At 37.5% G+C, this 21,839-nt stretch overlaps 1 protein-coding gene and 1 long non-coding RNA gene across 2 annotated transcripts; both read right to left on the reverse strand.

Annotated features, from left to right (window-relative positions):
- Positions 1–1,602: 1,602 nt before the first annotated feature.
- LOC114321531 (uncharacterized) lies at positions 1,603–4,471 on the reverse strand. The gene is made up of 3 exons (XR_014329837.1): positions 4,092–4,471; positions 3,557–4,001; positions 1,603–1,905 (listed from the first exon to the last, which is right to left on the reverse strand). It is a non-coding gene; the product is annotated as an uncharacterized LOC114321531 (long non-coding RNA).
- A 1,726-nt stretch (positions 4,472–6,197) lies between these two features.
- On the reverse strand, positions 6,198–7,417 carry LOC114283098 (putative protein NAP1). Its single transcript, XM_028225931.2, has 3 exons — positions 7,234–7,417; positions 6,622–6,747; positions 6,198–6,424 (listed from the first exon to the last, which is right to left on the reverse strand). Exons 1-3 carry the CDS (start codon positions 7,354–7,356, stop codon positions 6,233–6,235), a joined length of 441 nt encoding a protein of 146 aa, XP_028081732.2. The 5' UTR covers positions 7,357–7,417; the 3' UTR covers positions 6,198–6,232.
- Positions 7,418–21,839: the final 14,422 nt, after the last annotated feature.

Raw genomic sequence — 21,839 nt, forward strand, 5'->3', positions numbered from 1 at the left:
ATTGGGAGGAGATGGGGGATGAACTCCGTAGACACAGCTCATATGCTTGTCTAGAGAAGTGAAGATACAGCTCATATGCTTATCTTTGTGAAGTGTAGATACAGCTCATATGCTTGTCTAGTGAAGTGTAGATACAGCTCATATGCTTGTCTAGTGAAGTGTGGATATAGCTAATATGCCCATCTGTTGATGTGTAATATGCTTATCGGATTGTAGTATTGATGTAGCTTATATGCTTATCTGTTGTAGTAGTGATGTAGCTCATATGCTTATCGGATTGTAGTATTGATGTAGCTTATATGCTTATCTGTTGTAGTAGTGATGTAGCTCATATGCTTATCTATTGAAAAGTTTGTTTGATTTGATATAGCGCTAAAATGTATATCATCATCGTTTGTGAAGTATGGAAGTAGTTTATGTGTTATTAATACAACACCAAAATGTGCATCCACCGTGAATTTTGAAAGTGTTCTAGTGATGAACTATAATCTCATCAAAATGTTTTGGCCAGAGTACTGAGCCCTGTTTTTTTTTCAAACTCAAAGTTGAATAAGAAATGAAAAGTGAATTGTAACGTAGGCTTGGTTGTCATGGAATTGAAATAAGATGTAAATGGAGGTGTAAGTATCGACCATCTTTCAGTTGCTAATCTTTTAGGCATTGTTTATAATTGGTTTAGTATATCTCTGCTGGGCTGTGGCTCACCCTATATGGGAACATCATTTCAGGTACAGGTAGCATGCCACCTCTGAGGACATAGCTTGGGAGGCTAGGGGCAAACATACTTTTGTTGCCTTATTTTCCTTTTGATGTATTACATGTAAAATTCAAGCCAAGGGCTTAATGTGTAACCGAGTCAATACTCTCTTTTGTAACCAAGTGTTAACTTGGAAAGCTGTAAGCCCGTAGGGCATTTACTTTTGTTGTTAACGTGTAATACTTTTGTAATGAAGTACTCTGATGAATTGAGGAAATGTGGATCTTTTGTATATAAATGTATGTTTATATTGATGGGTTTAATGTTATTATTTTGAGGGCGTTACAATACACAACTTGTCACCAAAGCCCTGTCACTAAAAGTATTGGCGACGAAATCAGAAATTGTCACCGTATGTAGACATTTAGCGACAAGCAAAATTGGTCGCCAAAAATCATATATTTTGTCGCTATAAAATTACAATTTGTTGCTAAAAGGTTAAAATTTGGATAGGCTATGTACTTTTAGCGACAAATAAATGCGTCGCCAAAAGTACTATTTAACGACAAAATTAATTTGGTCGCTAAAAATCACGTTTTTAGTGACGAGTAAGTTTTGGTTGCTAAAAGTTCCTGGAATAACCACCAACTTTTAGCGACAAAAACAATATGTTGTCGCCAAATATATTAACAGCGACAAAAACACCACCTGCTACTAAAAATTCACTACACAAATTTTTAATTTTAATAATTTTTCTGTTCAAAATAATCCAAAACACCTATTTTCCTATGCACAATATATACACAAATGTAATGTAAATAATAATACACCTGTACAAGACATTCATACTAATTCAAAATTAATAACTATGAAAAATCCCAATAAACATAATTATAATTCTCTGACAATCTAAAACATGCATACCAAAGTACTTACAAACTACTAATATCAAACCCATAAATACATTACCAAATCCTATGTCAAAATATTTTCAAAATTACAACCAAATATTTTGATGTTAAACATCTAACCAACAAGTCATTTACTAAAATCCTATATCAAAATATTTGCAAAAACACAACACCAAATATTTTGATCCTAAACATTTAATCCATAAATCATTTACCAAAATCCTATGTCAAAATATTTCCAAAAACACAAAATCAAATCTTCTGATGCAGCCCAAACTATTTTCCACCATTGCTAATCTGTCACATGAAAAAAGAAAAAACAATACTAGATTGACAAAAAAAAAAAAAAAAACTCGATATGAACTTCACAATTTTGATTTTAATTTTGTAACAGGAAGTCTAATCGGGTGCTATTTGCTCATACAACTCTATTTAGGCTTGAACAAGCTACCCGTGCCAAGTTTCGGTGGTTTCAGTGGTCATTTTGCAATTTTGGCATCCGAACGGGCCTTTTAAGTCTTGTGTTTTACATTTTTCCTTCTAATTTTCTAACCAGAAATCCAATCGAGGTCCCGTTTGTTCCTACAAGTCTATTTAGGTTTGAGCAAGCTGTCCGTGCCAAGTTTTGGTGGTTTCGGTGGTCATTTTGCAATTTCGGCTCCTGAACGAGCCTTTTAAGTTTTGTGTATTACAATTTTCCTTCTAATTTTCTAACCGAAGATCCAATAGAGGTCCCGTTTGTTCCTACAAGTCTATTTAGGCTTGAAAAGGCTATCCGTGCCAAGTTTTGGTGGTTTCGGTGGTCATTTTGAAATTTCGGCCCCCGAACGGGCCTTTTAAGTCTTGTGTTTTACATTTTTCCTTCTAATTTTTTAACCGGAAATCCAATCGATGTCCCGTTTGTTCCAACAAGTCTATTTAGGCTTGAACAAGCTGTCCGTGCCAAGTTTCGGTGGTTTCAGTGGTCATTTCGCAATTTCAGCCCCCGAACGGGCCTTTTAAGTCTTGTGTTTTACAATTTTCCTTCTAACTTTCTAACCGGAGATCCAATTGAGGTCCCGTTTGTTCCTACAAGTCTACTTAGGCTTGAACAAGCTGTCCGTGCCAAGTTTCGGTGGTTTCGGTAGTCATTTCGAAATTTCGGCCCTCGAACGGGCGTTTTAAGTCTTGTGTTTTACATTTTTCCTTCTAATTTTTTAACCGGAAATCCAATCGAGGTCCCGTTTTTTCCTACAAGTCTATTTAGGCTTGAAAAATCCGTCCATGCCAAGTTTTGGTGGTTCCGGTGGTCATGTCGCAATTTTGGCCCCCGAACGGGCCTTTTAAGTCTTGTGTTTTACAATTTTCCTTCTAATTTTTTAACCGGAGATCCAATCGAGGTCCCGTTTGTTCCTACAAGTCTATTTAGGCTTGAACAAGCTGTCCGTGCCAAGTTTCGGTGGTTTCAGTGGTCATTTCGCAATTTCGGCCCCCGAACGGGCCTTTTAAGTCTTGTATTTTACAATTTTCCATTTAATTTTCTAACCGGAGATCCAATCGAGATCCCGTTTGTTCCTACAAGTCTATTTAGGCTTGAACAAACTGTCCGTGCCAAGTTTCAGTGGTTTCGGTGGTCATTTCACAATTTCGACCTCCGAACGGGCCTTTTAAGTATTGTGTTTTACAATTTTCCTTCTAATTTTCTAACCGGAGATCCAATAGAGGTCCCATTTTTTCCTACAAGTCTATTTAGGCTTGAACAAGCTGTCCGTGCCAAGTTTCCGTGGTTTCGGTGGTCATTTCGCAATTTTGCCCCCTTAACGGGCCTTTTAAGTCTTGTGTTTTACAATTTTCCTTCTAATTTTCTAACCGGAGATCCAATCGAGGTCCCGTTTGTTCAACACAACCAAACATATTAAATGAAATGCTTGTAGTGATTTGAAAAGTAAATTATGAAAAATATACTTACAAAAGTGTTTGTCAATAAGATTCCTCTGATGAATAATCATTTTCATCAACCTGCATGCCTGCTTGATCCTTGGTCTTCCTCATAAACTTCTCAATCTCTTCAAATCAAGTTGATTATTATGGATTCAAATGAAATCAATAAAAATATTTAAACTGGGCAAATTGAGGCATTATTTTGTGGGAACAAGATTGTCAAAGCTATTCAGTGACAGGTGCTTGATGTATATTGGATTACTGTAGATGTTCTCAATAGCACCCATTATCTTGGCTTTTGCACATTGGTTCTTACATAATAGTGATGTAGTAAACTGAAAAGAGAGAAGAAAAAAGTGCAATTATACTGAAAAGATCCCATGCACAGTAATCATAACGTGTCACACCTTTAAGTTCTATGACAGCTATCTCTGTACCAGTCAATGCTTTTTTTGATCCAGCAGGGTAAAAACCTGTATCCACAAGTTGTTAAGAATAGCTAGGAAATGGTAATAGATTACATAAAAAAAAAAAAAAAAAATTAAAACTAACACAACATATACCTTTCAACTGTAAAGGTTTTATAACAAAACCTAGAATAGCAAATGGAACCATCACAATTGCCTCCCCAAAGAATGCAAAACGCCAATTCCAGTGACCTGCAACCCTTACTTTGTTGTTCCCCTTGCATCTTGTCTAGCTTATACATTGGCATTGAGCTTTTTATACAAGAAAAGAGACTCGACATACAGGACTGCATCTCGACCAATTTTAGTAACCTGTACTCATTAAAGCAACTGTCATTCTGTAGACCACTCAGAGTCCTGGTATTCTAGATGAAGATATGCAATGCAGAGCATCAATTATGATAAATTCAATCAAGATGTAGCAGGTATTTGTTAATATAAATTTTGTGAAATAAATCACTGAAAACAGAAAGGATTATTGTTCTAGAAGTGTCCACGTCAGTACAGAAATAATTCATAGGGTTCTTAAACATCATACATAATTTAAAGAGTAATCATATTCACCAAATAACATCAAACTAGTATCTTAATTGATTCAGAACATTAAATAACTAGGACAAACTTCCTGAAATATATTTTTAGCTCATTTGATGGCAATTTAATAGTCATTCCAACATTGTGACTCACTGCAACAGGATTTTTCATCTTTCCTCATCCAGCATGAAAAATAGTCATTGATGTAAAAAAGTGAATGACATCACACATTAGAGACAGCAGTCAGGAAGCAACACAAAGCTTGGTGATTAAAAAGGGGAAAGGACACACTAACCATAATCTCATAAACATCTACCACTTCCTTTGCCAAAATATTTGCACTTCTCTCTTCCCAACTTTTTAGACTCAAAAATTATTTTTCTTCTTTTTTTAAATTGAGGAAATTTTATCTTTGACTAAACAAGAGAAGAGAGCTCATGGAATAAAATTTAGCCAAAATTTAGCTTCCAAAAAAATAACCCTAGAAAGTTATAATGAAGAAACATCTTTTAAATGATTAAATTGCATCGCATAGTTGAAGATTTTAAAATAAAATATACCTGAATGTTAGGAGCCAACAAACTTGGCTGATCAGTAAAAAAAAAGCACCATTCTTCCAATCTCTTGCTTTAATAATATTCTCCTTTCTCGGTGTATGGCATCACAAGAGAATAATGTTTGTTCATGCACTTCGCTGAAATTATCAAAAGAAACTAAACAATGTAATATTTGACAGCTATGGTTCCACAAGCATCAGAAGGAACAAAGCAGATTGGTAATATGTAATGAAGTTAATCTGATATAATTTTGTAACAAGAATTATAGAAATTTTTTTATGGTGAAAATACAAATGATATGATCCATAAAAATGGAATCATTGATAGTAACACTTTTTGTACTAGTTCAAAATGATAGTTAGCAACGATCTCTGCATTCCTAGAACATAAGGGAAATACTGGAGCTTTGGTGCATGTATGATATAAAATGCACTTAAACAACAATTTGGGAAAAAAGAGAAAGAAAACATCTCCCAAATTAGTTAAATCCCTTCATAGATTGTAATTTTCTTTATTGTCCTGTAAATCTTATGCCAAGTGCAATGCTTTTCAAATATAACATCTATTGTTTGAGTTATACCTTATCATTTTCTTAACTTGCTTTGCAACAATATACTCCAGATCTGCTTCTTTTTGCTTTGTACGTCCAGATTTTGCCATCTTCTTTGACTCCAACATCCGTGGCAACACATATAATTGATAATCCTCATGCAATAGTACATACTGCACATTTAGTATATAACAATGATTTAACTTGCTCGGTAAGCACATTTAATATGTAGCAATGATAAACTAGGTCAGTAAATATCTTCTCTTTTTTTTGGGTGAATACTCAGTAAATACCACGTTTATAATAAGTGACTTGTAGAATTCACCTCATCTCTAAACAATGTAAGAACTAAATTTTCCTTCAGTACAACCTGAAACCAACCCCAAAAAAAGTGTAACGAAAACAAAAGGGAAAAAACTACAGCATAAACAAAATAAGGAACATTTGCTATGAATAATTATTCATAGCAGAAAAGTTTTCTGTTATGAATAATTAATGGCGATAGACGGATTAAGATTGCAAATTCTTTAAAAATTCAAGGTTTGCTATTAAAAAAATTAAAAACTTAGGGTTTAACTTGTGACAAGGGTCAAACCCTAGGATCTATATTGTAATTTCCCTTTTAAATAAACTCTTTCGAGTAATAACAAGAGAAACAAAAAAAACTGCTTCAAGTTTACTAAAGCAATGTCGATGCTGGTGACTCTAAGAAGCTCGTCAGGACAAACAAGATATCCAAGTAATACCCATTCCTGATAAGAAGTAACATTTGCTAAGTCTTGAGCTCTCTGCATAAAATAAAATAAAAGTTTTGAAAAATAAAAAAGTAAAGATGAGATGAGTGATGAGACTGCAGTATGGCTATAAACGAAAATCCTTTTCTTTGACAGAACAGTCCTAGTTAACAGTACTAGAGATATCAAGGAGATTTCAATAAGTTAAGGACATCCAACATTTTTCAGCATCAAGCAAATGACATATTTACCATTGGGTGTGCTGAATTTGTAAGAATGTCAGGATATCGAGGATGAAATGGACTCAGAAAACCTTCATTTCTCAGCTTCCTGGTATCTGTAGATAGAAATATTATAGGACCCACAGCCTCTAAAACCTGGAAAAGCATATTGGCTGTTTAATCAAAATGATAATTGTGAAGAACTGTTGAAATTAACGCTTTTGGAAGAAAAAACTAAAAACTAAAAGATAACAATGGCAAGCAAGAAGTAACTATAATAGTCACATATGTAAATAAGTCCATTTCATTGTTTCTTGCAGGCACATACATGATTCCAGGACATGGGATCTTCCACCTTTATCACAGCAACTGTATATATGTTCAAATTTATTCACATCATTCTAACTAAGACAGAGTCAAACAGTAACCTGCAAACAATAATAGATACCATGACCGGAAAGAAACTAAACAACAGAGTACAGAAAACCCCAAACTACTAATAAAACTCATAGTGAAAAGATCCTGAAAGAAAATCTGTATATTATGAATCCAACAGTTGAGCAAAAGACCAAGCCAATTTTTTCATTAGAAGAAAATTGAATTTTTTATGAGATTATTTCAGAAAGAGGAAAGACATATAACCTCTCCAATACGAGGGCTGACAAAATTCAAGTCTTCATGTAATCCTTTCAATGGCGGATCATAAGAGTCAATGAATTGAACCAGCCTGTAATTCAATAAAATGAAATATATCAGCTGCAACATGTAACAATGTCGTTCATAGCATATCAGGGGAAAATCATAATATCCATGTTATCTGAACTTATTTGGGTCCACAGTGTAACTTTATTATAAATTTAACCTGATTGATTAGTACTTTTCAAAAAATAATATATAAATAAGATGACTGACTTGTGATGCAAAACATGTATCATATGTATCAAGTTTGCAAAAGCATTTAAGTATTTCAATAATACCTCAACACCCTGGACTTCTGTTCATTCCTTGAAATATCTCCCTTTCTTAAAGTACTAAATTCATTGCAAAATTTAAGAGCATGATTATATGAGCGCAAACCAGTAGGCATCTGTCATGTTGGTATTAGACTATAACACCATCAACTAAATACAAGGAAAGACAACCGGTCCAGCCTAGCATTATATTTTTCCCCCTTATAATGACACAACTAGAATGTAATTATTTGGTAACATTAGCATCAAATTTGTCTCAAATAATTTCCAGTGACACTTCAACCACTGAATAATCACAAAACATAAAGTTTCATATACAAGCAGGCTGCGTAACACTTCTAAATTAATGTGAATCAGAATATAATCCCCTAACTGCTATCTCAACATGGGAAAAGGAGATCTATATGTCCTGCTTAATTAGAGAATGATATTCAAGTATAACCTGCCCAATCGACTTCTAATTTATCATGTTTATTAAGGGAACTCACAAACACACTCAGAATTTCTAATGTTAATAGCAAAAGAAGTGGATTCACAACTTTTTCATGCATCAGCTCAAGTGGATAAATAAAATAAGTATTCTTCATATCTCATCCGAAAACATATAGTGCATTTTACCATTAAATACAACAAAAGAACCAAAAAAAAAAACCGAGAATCCAGTACAAAAATTCAAATTCTAGTTCACATCCACAACCCAGAAAATATAAAAACAGAAAACAATGAAAATGACTCTAATTAGTCACATAGTCAAAGAAATTGCTCATACAAATTCTAGTCCACTGCAACTTTTTGTCTCTTTCAAACCAACACACAAACACGTGGTGGGTGTGAAAAAACCATTTACAAAATGCACACCAAAAAACAATTACCCAAGATCACCTATAATTACTCTGATGTCTCTGAAATCATCAAAATTTCAAAATATTCACAAAAATCAAAGCTTAATGCCTAGCACAAAACATTGGTTCAACAAATGATCAAACTACCAAACTCAAACCAGATTTCAAAAGAATCAAAATCTATAGTTTCAAGATCATAGGTGTAGAAACTAAAATGACTAACTTGATAAATAAATTTAAAATGCCCTAAAATATAGTCAAAGCTTACTTGATGTAGTAATTGCCCCCAACGAATGATTGCAGCTTTTTTATCTCTTCGCATTAGCCAATAACCTATAACATTTGAATTGTAAATCAAAGTTTAAATTAAAATCGCACTGTACATGAAATTAACGGAGAGTGGACATGAAATGAATGTTATATGATGAAATTATTAAAAGGGTCACCGATACACAAAATATCTATAATTTTTTGGGCAATGAATAGTTGTAACTTGTAAGAATATTCAACACAAAACTGTGGTCCACCCTCATGACACACCACTTGAATAAAAATACAAAACAAATGCAAGTTCCCTGGTTCATTCACATACCCAACAAAACAAAACAAGAGTCATATTTTGCATACTCCATCTAAACCAATGGCAAAGATGATCTCAGCCAATGCTCTTGAATATCCCATTAACATATGCTTCTTAATGCCATGTCATGCTGTGTGCTCACAATCGATGGGCCTCATCGACACACTGACAGCGGTGGTAAATATTAATCCAAACAATATTTTTTCACTTTTTAACAATGAAAAATATTTTTCACCCAAACAAATTATTTTTCATTGACTATAAAAAATATATTTTTTTGTTAACTTTTGTTTTCCTTCATAAAAAACTATAGAAAATACAGAAAATAAAAAATAACTTTCACTTAAACAAACGAGCTTAAGTTTGATCTCTGTTTTCTTGGTAACATCCATTAACCTTTTTGCCTTCTAATGCTATATAATACATCACCAAGAAATAAAAAAAAATAAAAAAATAAAAAAGAACAGAGACAGAGACAGACACCAAAATTCTCACAGCTCCAAAATCAATCACAAGAACAGAGATTATCACAGCTCCAAAATCAATCACAAGAACAGAGACAGACACCATAAATTCTCTATAAAGTCTTATATAAACCATCCTTGCATCTCTTGAAAAAGCTCTAGATTTTGTTTCTTACAAAAATCAGTCCAAAAATTCCGAACATACCAGTCCCGAAAATTAGTTTCAAAATCAGTCCAAAAATTAGAATATATCAATCCGAAAATCACAATATCAGTCCGAAACTCACAATATCAGTCAGAAACTCTCACAGTGTGAGTGAGTGAGAGTGAGAGGGAGAGGGAGAATGAGAGGGAGAGGGAAAGAGAGACGAAGAAGAGGGAGAGAAAACATACCTGTTTGTGCCGCTTCAGGTTCTGAAATGAGAAGATGAAGAAGTCTCCTTTTAGGTCACTTTTGTTTATTCACTTAAAAGTCATTTAAAAAAAAGAAAAAAAAAAGACAGATTCAAAACGACGTCGTTTTGACAAGAAATTTATTGGCGACGAAAATCATTTTGTTGCCATAAATATCACTCACCTTTCAGCGACTAGTTTAATTCTGTCGCCAAAAAGTCGCAAATTGGCGACAAACAGTTTCGTCGCCATATATTAATTTCGTCGCCAAAACTTTTTTAGCGCTCCCGCGCGAAAAATTAAATTGGCGCCAACCATTTTTCGCGACGAATTGAGATATTTGTTGCTAATGGTGTATTTTTTGGCGACCAACACGTATATTGTCGCCAAAAAAATACAATTGGCAACCAAATTCAATTTTGTTGCTAAAAAACGTCGCAAAAAATGCTTTTTGTTGTAGTGAAAAAACAAAAACTACCTTTTTAACTAATTCTAAAATAAAATAGATTATAAAATTATATTTCATTTGATTGTAATTTAAATGTCAATTTTATTAATGAAAATAGTTTGTTTTCTTTAAAAAAAAAAATTAATTTATTTGACAAATAAGATAGCATTCTCAAGTAAGATAAGATCTATTGATTAAAAACTAATGCATCAATCTCCCTAACTATACAACAATAAAGTATTTTGACACGTCAATAAAATTTAAAATTTTGTGTATATTAATATGGCATCACTATTTAGCATCTAAATATTTAAGTTCATGGAAATTGGATTAAGAGTCTATTTAGGTCAATTTTTATAAGTTCTGATTAAGGCCGAATTGTACAACATTGAGGCTGTTAATTATGATCTCTTAACTTTATTTGTTTGTCAAATTATATATTTTATGTTATGTTTGTTTAATGTCAATCAGGTTGCACATAGTCAGAGCATAAAATGGGCAAAGATACAGAATTTTGAGAAAAAAGAGCTTCATGTATGTGTGTTGACTTTTTCCGCAAATGCGTTGACTTTTTCGCATGTGCGTTGACTTTTCTCGAAAAATGGGCCCAATGTTTTAAATCTAGTTAAAAGACAGCAGAGGTATAAAAAAGCAAAAAAGAGGCTAGATTAGGGTTCTGAAATTTATTCTAAGGAAAAGGAGGCTAGGGTTTTGAAAAGGTGATGTTTTCTCAAGCTTAAAGGACAACTTCCATGGGGGCTTCTTCATCATCTTCTTCCTCTTCCCACTCCTCCATGAGTGGCTAGTTTTCTTTTCTAAGATTTTGATGAAACCCTAGCCATGTAATAGGATTTTTCATAAGCTTTGATTGTGAATCGGTTTGAGTTAATGTATGGATGATTTAGAAGTTTTTAATCATTATTGTTTTCATCTCTTTAAGTATTTTACTCTCTGCGATTGTTTAATGCTTTCCATACATTAGTTTTCTTTGTATTTGTATTCAAAGTACGAGACGAGTCATGCTACGAGAGATGGGTCGTGTTGCTACCGTAGTTTAGAGCAAACGCATCGTGCTACTCAGGATGATTTGTGCCTGTACGTTAAATGCAACAACCCTCTTGATCAATATTTCAAACTTGTAATTGTGAAATATTGGGTATTTCAAACCGAATTGCAATTATTGGCCGATGTTTAATCTCGTTTATATGGTTAGTGGTGAATTCTTTGCCCTAGGATTTTTTTTCCCAAAAATCAATCTCTCAAACCCTAATTTTAATTGTCAATTTAATTTCTCAATTTCATTTAATTCCTGTTTAGTCATAAAATCTCTCAATCTTTTTAATCAAAATTAATTTAGGAATTTAGTAATTAAATTAGTCTGATTTCACAATTGTCCATGTGGATCGATACCTGGACTTGCCATTATTCTAAAAGAATTTGGTATAATTTACTGTTAATTTTGGTGTGTGTAACGACCCATCAAATTTTGGCGCCATTGCCGAGACCGAACCCGGGTCAATATGGGACAGAGGGATTGGGTCGGAATGGAAAGCACCATGAGCAAGTGCAAGCAATGATTATTTTGAGAAGTGGGAGAGAGTTAAAGCCTCGCCCGGTTACATCTGATGCAACTAAGGCTAAGAAAGGTGATCACGGTGGTCAACCCAAAGAGAGCAAGGGTGAGGGCGAGATACCTAAGGGGGTAACTTAGCCCCTAGCACTTCACATGAGCCTAAGGCACCCTTTCCCTAATGCCTTAAGACACCGTCCCCTTTCAATAAGAATGCGACATCCATGGAAGCAATAATGGAGGTTTTTAAACAAGTTAAAATCAACCTCCCCTTGTTGGAGGCGATTAAGCAAGTATCCTCCTATGCTAAATTTCTGAAGGACCTTTGCACGCAAAAGTGTAAATCTAGGACACACGTGTCCCAAAAGGTCATACTCATGGAGCAAGTAGTTCTATCTTGTTGAATGACACACCCCCTAAGCTTAAAGATTCGGGTGCCCCAACCATTACATGCATTATAAGAGACCATTTCATTGATAGGGCCTTGTTAGATTTAGGGGCTAGTGTTAATTTGTTGTCGCACTCTGTGTAAGAAGAATTTGGGCTTGGCGAGTTAAAACCCATTACTGTTACTCTCCAGTTGGCTGACCAATTCCTCAAAGTGCCACGTGGCATGATTGAGGATGTGCTAGTAAAGGTCGATAGGTTTTATTTTCCTGTTGACTTTTTGGTCTTAGATATGGAACCGGTAGCCAGCTCTAAGAAGCAAATCCTAGTGATCTTAGGTCGACATTTCTTGGCTACGGCCAATGCATGCACAAATTGTCTTACCGGGGCTATGAAAGTTTCATTTAGGAATATACAAGTGAAACTTAATATTTTCCAAACATCCCAATAACCCCATAAGAGAGAGAAGTGCTTATTTGTGGATATTGTAGATGAGATTGTGGAGGAGGCTTTACCCTCCATTCTTGTAGAGGACCCTCTAGAGGCTTGTCTAGCTCATTTTGGGTTTGAAAATTTTGATATTGATGGGTCAGTTGATGAGGTGAATACCTTGCTTAATTCTTCTTCTACACTGGATTTTTCTCCGTCGAAAGCCTAGTTTGAGCCCCTTCCTCCTCTGTCTAGAGAGCCTGCTATACCATCCTTAGTCACACCACCTACACTTGAGTTGAAACCGCTTCCGACCACACTTAAGTATGTATTTTTAAGGCCTCAAGATACTTTACCTGTCATCATTGCATCTGACTTAACTAGAGAGCAAGAAAGTCAATTAATGAGTATTCTTGTGACATATCAGAGTGCTATATGGTGGTCGGTGGCCGATTTGAAAGGGATAGATCCCTCATGTGCATGCATCATATACATTTAGAGAAGGATGCCAAACCTTCTCGTGAAATGCAAAGGAGACTTAATCCCAACATGACGGAGGTAGTGAAAAATGAGGTGTTAAAATTGTTGAATGCGGGTATTATATACCCCATCTCAAATAGCAAGTGGGTGAGTCCCACGCAAGTGGTGCCCAAGAAATCAGACATCACTATTGTAGAGAATGAGCAAGGAGAATTGGTCCCACGCGAACCACTACAGGATGGCGAGTGTGTATTGATTATAAGAGATTGAATTCCATGACTAGGAATGATCATTTTCCTTTGCCATTTATTAATCAAATTCTTGAGAGGTTAGCGGGGCAGGGTTTTTACTATTTTTTTGATGGCTACTCAGGGTATAATCAAGTCCCAGTATACCCCGTTGACCAAGAAAAGACCACGTTCACCTGCCCTTTTGGCACTTTTGCTTACAGGCGCATGCCCTTTGGGTTATGTAATGCACCAGCGACTTTTTAACGGTGTATGATGGCCATTTTCTCTGACATGGTGGAGAAATTTTTGGAGGTTTCCATTGATGACTTCGCCGTGTTTGGGCCATCTTTTAAGGAATGTCTCCAGAACTTAACCAAAGTCCTTATTCGTTGTGTGGAGACAAACCTGATTTTGAGTTAGGAAAAGAGCCATTTTATGGTTCGTGCAGGTATAATGTTGGGACACATTTGTGTCCCCTCGAGGCATAGAGGTTGACAAAGCTAAGATTAACCTCATTGTAGGCCTTCCTCCACCCAATTCTGTGCGTCAAATTAGGTCTTTCCTTAGGGCATGCAGGTTTTTACCTTAGGTTCATCAAAGACTTTAGTAAAATATCACGTCCTTTATGTAGTTTACTTTCTAAGAACGCGCATTTTATCTTTGATGAGACATGCTTAAAGGCTTTTAAAACACTGAGAATGACCCTTACCACCGCCCTAATCATGAAATCACTGGATTGGTCACTTCCCTTTGAAATCATGTATGATGCCTCAGATTATGATGTTGGGGCTATGTTAGGTCAAAGGGTTAATAGGACACCATATGCTATATACTATGCTAGTCGCACTCTCTCGGATGCACAATTGAATTATACTACTACCGAGAAAGAGTTGCTAGCTATGGTCTTTGCCTTAGATAAATTTCGGTCCTATCTTCTAGGCTCCAAGGTCATAGTCTTCACTGATCATGCCGCTTTACGGCATTTACTATCAAAGAAAAAGACCAAACCTAGGTTAATTAGATGGATATTGTTGTTTTAGGATTTGACTTAGAGATCCAAGAAAAGAAAGGATCTAAAAATGTGGTGGCGGATCACCTCTCCTGAGTCCTTGTTGAGTATAATAGTGACCCTTTAATTTTGCACGATTCATTTCCAGACGAACAACTTCTTGTAGTGTCACGAGCGAGCCCCTCATGGTCTGCACATATTGTGAATTACATGGCCATTGGGCAAATTCCTCAAAATTGGTCTAAGCAAGACAAAGACCGATTCTTTTTGTGCAATCTAATGGTGTGTGCCGGAGAGTGAGGTGCATAGTATTCTTACATTTTGTCGTTCTTCTACATATGGAGGTCATTTTAGTGGGCATAAAACGGCTGTCAAGGTTTTACAAAGCGGGTTTTATTGGCCTACCATTTTTAAAGATGCCCACCAATTTTGTAGAACTTGTTTGCGTTGTCAGCAAATGGATTCGATATCTCGCCGTGACATGATGCCAATGTCCCCTATTCTTGTGGTGGAGATCTTTTGATGTTTGGGGCATTGATTTTATAGGACCTTTCTCATCGTCATTCGGATTTGAGTATATTCTCTTGGCAGTGGATTATGTGTGTAAGTGGGTGGAGGCGATAGCTACCCGAATAAACGATCATAAAGTAGTAATCAATTTTTTGCATGAAAACATCTTTAGTTGTTTTGGGTTTCCTAGAGCCATAATAAGTGATCAGGGTACGCATTTTTGTAACTGGTTCTTTGAGTCGGTAGTTAAGAAATACTCTATCACTCAAAAAGTTGGCACTCCATACCACCCTCAAACTAGTGGCCAAGTGGAAGTCTCAAATAGGGAGGTGAAACACATAATAGAGAAAACGGTGAGGCTAAATAGAAAAAGATCGGTCAAAACATTTGATTGATGCATTATGGGCCTACCGCATTGCTTATAAGAGACCTATTAGGATGTCACCATATAGGGCGGTGTTTGGAAAAGCTTGCCATCTCTCGGTTGAACTTGAGCACCGAGCATTGTGGGCTATAAAGAAGTTTAACTTCAATATGGCCATAGCTGAGCTCAACTAGAAATTGTAACTCAATGAGTTGGAGGAAATTTGGAATGATACATATGAGAGTTTGAGAATTTTTAAAGCTCGGACTAAGGAATTTCATGACAAGCACATTAATAGAAAAATCCTTTGAACTCGGCCAAAAAGTGTAGCTTTTTAACTCAAAATTGAGACTCTTTATGGGTAAGCTTAGATCAAGATGGGATGGTCCCTTTGTAGTTATAGAGGCATTTATTTATGGCGCCGTTAAGGTGTAAGATCCAAAGAATGGCCACACCTTCAAAGTGAATAGCCGAAGACTTAAGCCACATATAGAGGGGATTGGGAATGGGGATATGATTGAGTCCATTGCTTTGATGGACCATTTTTACTATGATTGAGAGATTAATGTCTTGTTCTCTTTTCTTTCCTTTCTATTCTATTATTCTTTTCTTTATTCTTGCTGTACTTTATTTGCGTCTAGGAGACTTTAAATCCTCTAAAGGTGTAACTCCTTTGGTGTTTGCCGTGCCCGAACGGCATCTGATGATCTGGTATAGCCACCTAACTGTGTTTGTAATGAGTTCCTAGGAGACCAACTTAGACGGTGGAAACTAGAGTTCGAATGGCAAAGCCTAAAACGCAAAGGTTCGGGATTTTCGAGACTAAAGTCTAGATATTCAGAGGTGTCGAGATTGCTTCAAAACCACCCGGCTTGAACTCTGTATGGAAGCCCCATAGGTCGAGTTAGCCTTGGGCACCTCGATTCTGGATACCGAATCAACCTAGTTTGTCGCTCTGTTGGAGAATAAGGAAAGTTACAAACACAGTTAGGGGGAAAAGTAGTACTCGTGGTTATCGCGTGAAGATTATACCTCTATTGAATTTTTATTTCTATTCATAGGTTATTCTTATTGTGAAGTAAAGGTGCAAGTTGGGCTAAGGGTGTTTTTCAAAAAAAAAAAATCCTGCACGTGTGGCAAAATTTTCAGTCCCAAATTTGAGCCTGCTTTAATTGCAGGTGCGGGTGTGTGGTGCGGCAATAGTGGCGCACGTGCAGAACGTCGTTCCTAAAAAAAAATAATAATAATAAATAAAAAATAAAAATATTCTCGCACATGCGGCTACAACTTCAGTCCACAAGTTGCAATCTGCTTTGAATGCAAGTGTGCAGGGGTGTGTAGACATCCCATTTTTGACCGACCTTAAAACTCAGACGTCATCGATTGAGCGCTCGGTGATGACGCATGTTGTGCTCGTTCTGAGGTTACAAAGTCTCGACTGAGAGCCTTGCCTCCAGACCTCGGGACTCTTTTGTGCTTTACCTCGGTTTGCGAATCAGGTTCTGTTTTCTTTTTCCGAAGGGAGGGAGAGGTCTCGTAGACCATCTCTCAGTGGCCGTAGGCTACTTTTTGTGGTCGTAGACCACTGTTCCCGTTTGGAGACCAGTTTTCGGTTTTCAATTTTCGGAGCCGTCGGCCATGCGCCTCGGTTCGGAACCGCTTAACTTTCTCCATTTGGCACGATTTTTGGAGAGCATGAACATTTTGAACCTTTGTTTTAGATTCTTGAGGAAGATTGAACCTTTTGAACCCTTGTTTTAGCTTCTTGAGGAAGCTTGAACTTTTTGAACTTTTGTTTTAGCTTCTTGAGGAAGCTTGAACCTTTTGAACCCTTGTTTTAGCTTCTTGAGGAGGTTTGAACCTCTTGAACCTTTGCTCTAGCTTCTCCAAGAAGCTTGAACCTTTTGCTCTAGCTTCTCCAAGAAGCTTGAACCCTCTTGTTTCTCTATAAGAGAGGGCCTCCTTCTCCTTTAGAGAGGTTGAAAAAAATTTGTTTAAGGAAAAGCACATATATCTCTCTACATTCTAGGCTTAGAAAGGGTGTTTGTTCTTGGCCTTTAACACCACACCTCATAGCCACACACCTCCACCATTGATCTAAGGTTCTTAGAGGGTCTTGAGAGGTCTCAAAGAGCTGGTTTTTGGTCTAAGAAGCTGCTGGTTATGCTGAAGCTACAAGGGTAACACACTACTCTCTCTTTTAAGCTTTATTTTGCTCCATCTTTTAGCCATACTTGCAAGCATATTTGAGCTTTGGTGTAAACTGAAAAAAATCTTATTTTGAGGCCCTTAACATGTTTGTTTAAGATCATTTTTCCGTTGGGGGTCATCTACCTCCTTGCATGCTTCATTGTACCTTGTTTTGAGCCATGCCTTAGAGCATTTGTGTTGGCCTTTTAGCCACTGAAATCCAGTGGATTTTCAGTGGCTAGCATGCTGTTTTGAGTGCCAAAATCAGAGAGGGGTGACCCTCTCTCTCCTTATTTTGTTTTTTAGCATTTTTGGCCTTACAAAGGAGCCCTTATTTTCATGCTTCCAAGCCATGTTTCAGGCCGTTTTTGGCGAGTTTAGGACCTGCATTGGCTCTGTCCAGAGCTTGTTTTGTCACCTTGGGTGTGCCTCTTGCATGTGTGGAATAACCCCTTGTATGGCTTATCAAAGTAGCACTTCATTCTTGCATGTATTGGTCAGGTTTCAGTGGGTTTTTGGGCTTTATTTGACATGCCATGATTCTATTTTTTTGACTGGTTTGGTGGCCTCTCATGTGATTCATATGGTTTTAGTGTAAATCATGGTTTACTAGCTTGTATTGCATGATGTTTTGGCCCCCTTTCCTAGCATATTTTGGCCATGATCCAAACTAATTTTATTCATATTTTAGGTTGCCTGAGCTCTGTTTGAAGTGTTTTGGGTCGTGCATGCATTGTTGTATATAGTCATAGTTCAATTAAGCTCACTAGCTTTGCATATCGGGTCCACTAGCATGCGTTGTTTGGGCCCTTGACATGTTTTGACATCATTAAACATGATATTTCAGAGCATACATGTATGCCATATTCCCATGTTTTCCACTCTTTAAATGCGTTTGAGAGTCGTGTTTGTATGCCTCGTTTTTGGACCATTGCATGAGCTTCATTTCCATGCATTTCGAGCCATCATTTTAGACCATTTTCCCACTGTCTTGGACCTGCCTAGGATCTGTTTGGGGCTGGTTTTGCTATTTGTGCATTGCTTTGTGTAGCCCTAGTGTAGTGCGCTTCACTAGTTTCGGTATTCGGGCCATCTAGCATGCATTGTGTGAGGTGTTTGCATGATTAGGGACCATCTTGCATGTCATTCCAGAGCTGAAAAATGTATGATTGTATGCCATATTTCATCCCTTGCCATACTTTGGTAGAGTGGCATTTGATGCCTTAAGTTCGGTCCCTTGCATTGGGCATGTTTGCATGAGTGTTCTTGCCTAATTTCATCATGTTTGGCCACTGAGTTGGACATGGCTGAGGCCTATCCATCTTGGTTTAAGTCCATTTGGCATTGCGCATGCCATGTAGTTCGTCGCATTGAGTATGCTATTTGACATTCGCATTGTGTACGCTAGTCTCATTTTGTCATATTGTTGCATGCTTATGATTGTCTCGCATTGAGTATGTGTACATTAGCATTGTGCATTGTGTATGCCATTAGCCTTGTTAGGTTGTTCATGTTGCATCCCATATTGACATTGTGTATGCTAGGTGCATGTTTGCATGTTCCACCCCTTTGTATGTTTGCATGACCAAGTTGCATTGCATTTAGCTTGCATGCTAGAGTCGCATTGTGCATGCCATACTTGTTGCATTGTGTTTAGAATAGGAGTTAGTCCAAACACGGGAAACGAGGAACGTTTTGTACTCAAAGTGACGAAACGTAACTCAGTTCCCGGTCGCCGACCCTCTTGACTAACACATGATGGAGTTTAGGCATTTATGTGTTAATATGTGCATTCATTCCATATCAAGTCGTGCAATTCGACTCCTAGGCCATCATACATCGAGATGCGTGATTGGTGGCCCGAGGGTCGAGGACTACACTCTCTTGAGCTTGTGCAATGATGGGAGAGTGGTCGCGCACGCATTTGTTGAAAATACCTTGCTATGCCCCTCTCTTGCTTTGTGTTGCAGAAAACCAAGAACATGAGGCAGAAACTGATCGGCCGACCAGCTTTTCTGGCAGGCCGACCACCTTTTTTGGTCTCTACCACAAAAGGTGGTTGGCAGGTGGTCTCTAAGGCCAAAGGCTGGTCGGCAACCTTCCCACAGCTTCCCAGGGTGGAGTTTCAGCCTTCTGAAACCTTGTGTAGTGTTCTGAGGTCAATTGCAAACAAAGGCAAGTCGGAGCATCGCGATGGATTTCTCGACAAAACGATTCAAGCATGCATGCATTCATTACCATCCAAGGCAGAGCTGAGGCAGTCCATTTCATGTAGCTTGCATGATAGTTTTATTGCTTGCTTAGTTAAATTTGTTAATTAGTCAGCGTTATGTAATAATTAGCTGTAGTTAGTTATTCATTTCGTTGTGTATTATTCATTCGGATCCTCCGAGGAGGGCAATGTTGTAATAAGTATGCATGCGTGTGATGTATATCTTCCAACCCCACGTCTTTCTCCCTTTTATTTACTAGCTTTTGATGGTTAGTTTAGGACATGTTTCAATTAGCATACTTATGCTCGCATGTTTGCATCATCCATCTGTATTGCATGCATCGGGCTCGGCGCATCATACTAACTGCATTGTATTTCAATTTCGAGTTGAATACGTGTATCAGCTGTAGCATTTCATATGCCATTCTTAGGATAGCCGAGCCTATTCCTAGTTGCATTCTTGCATGTGTTGCATTAGACATTTCAGCATAGTTAGGATTCATGCATGTTTTCTAATTAGCTTCTTTCTTTGGTTCGGAGTACTCGGTAAGTGTTTATACTTTAGCATCCTTGCATGCGTATGAGTGACTGCCATGATAGAATGCTTACCATGAGGCTATGTGCTTATGTGATATAACTGCCTGTATGCCTGTGGGTGAAGGTTGGATTACTTGAATTGGAACAATTCATTGATTACGAGTTTTAAGCCCATTTGAGAGTGGCAAATCACCCTGTTTCTTAAGCCCACTTGAGGGTGTCAAAATCCGCATTTTAGCCTACTTGCGAGTAGCAAACCGTTTTCAAAAACAAACATGAGATGTTTTGTTCCAATTCAGGCGATCCAGTCTATATTTGTATGCTGTGTGCATCACATAGTAATTCTAGGCTAATAAACCGGAATAAGAGCACATATGTTTTCAAAACAAGATATCATGCTTAGTAGTGGCCGATCTTTGATCAGGCGAGCGGGGGTACTCATGAAATGACCTTCCCCAATCATACCCAAGTTCCTGAACCGAGGCAACTTTGGTGATGACGGACACGTGGCCTTAGGCACGAGTTAGGGTTTCCTAAATTTCCCCAAAATAAAATATTTAGGTGGCGACTCTGTATCTGGCAAAGCAGTCCATGTTTGGCACTTCTTTCTAAAAATCCGTTTTCCAAAACGATTTGCCGGATTTGGACTCTTTGATGATTTATCGGTCTTGCATTGCACTCTGCAAGATTAGATACAAGACCGTGACATTGAGTCCGAACTGTAATAGGCCCAATGAACAAAACGGGATTCCCTCCCAGGACATTCAGGGACATCTACAGTTTATAGTGACTCTGCTGGGAATTTAGAGAACTTGACTCGAACTCATGATATCCTGCTTTGATTACACTTATGTGTTTCTTTGCATTGCATTTACATTGGTGTGCCTAGGACACCGTGTTTGTCATCTGCTATTCTTGAATGGTTTACCGGAGGCTCGCTTTGAGAAGCGTGCCATAAGGCTGACCGGTTACGGGCTCTGCCACGGTGGGAACACAAACCCTGGTTTTTACCGAGGCACCCTTTTTGACCATTCGACCTAGTGCATATTCGGAATCCATAGTGACTATTCCAAACAAGGACAGGTTGCTTACCCGATTATAGGTTGTTTGAAGCCGCTGTGTGCGTAGTGAAACCCTAGCTCCTAACAAAATATGACAGGGAAACCCTACCCCAACATAGGGGTGTTTTGGCTCTCATTTGCTTGCTATGTGCTTTTAGAGTATGTCTCTACCGGAATGCATGTATCAGTTTGTAAGTCTGGGTATCAAGCCTGCATTTTTGAGAACCAGTTATATCTGTGGGTATCAGATTCAGTTTTGGGGTAGTAATTTGGAGAACAGTGATCAGTGGTCGAATACAGTTATTCAGCTATGCTTATGTCTATTCTGGTGAAATTGGGCTGAGATGCTGCCTGTTTTCTCTTTCAAGGTTCAGAGATTCAATTTAGAACATCCAGTATTTTCCTTCACTGAGGCAAGGTAGGAAAAAGCCAGCCAAGGCTCACCGGTCCATTTGATCCGTTAGTCACCAGTCACATCACCTCTGTTCAGTTCAGCAGACTCGTGATGACACAGAATTCAGAAGAGATTGTGGTCATGGCAGCAGCATTGAACCAGGGAATCACCGTGCAG

Source organism: Camellia sinensis, chromosome 1 (assembly GCF_055761805.1).
Source record: "Camellia sinensis isolate YWXY chromosome 1, ASM5576180v1, whole genome shotgun sequence".
NCBI lineage: Eukaryota > Viridiplantae > Streptophyta > Magnoliopsida > Ericales > Theaceae > Camellia > Camellia sinensis.

Bases quoted from the DNA above. Each gene is read 5' to 3' on its own strand.
- LOC114283098 (XM_028225931.2), bottom strand. From the start codon at position 7,356: ATGTTGCAGCTGATATATTTCATTTTATTGAATTACAGGCTGGTTCAA. The intron at 6,748-7,233 runs GTTATATGTCTT...ATGCTTTTCCAG, and splicing joins TCAGCCCTCGTATTGGAGAG to GTTTTAGAGGCTGTGGGTCC. The intron at 6,425-6,621 runs GTAAATATGTCA...TATTTTATGCAG, and splicing joins CAAATTCAGCACACCCAATG to AGAGCTCAAGACTTAGCAAA.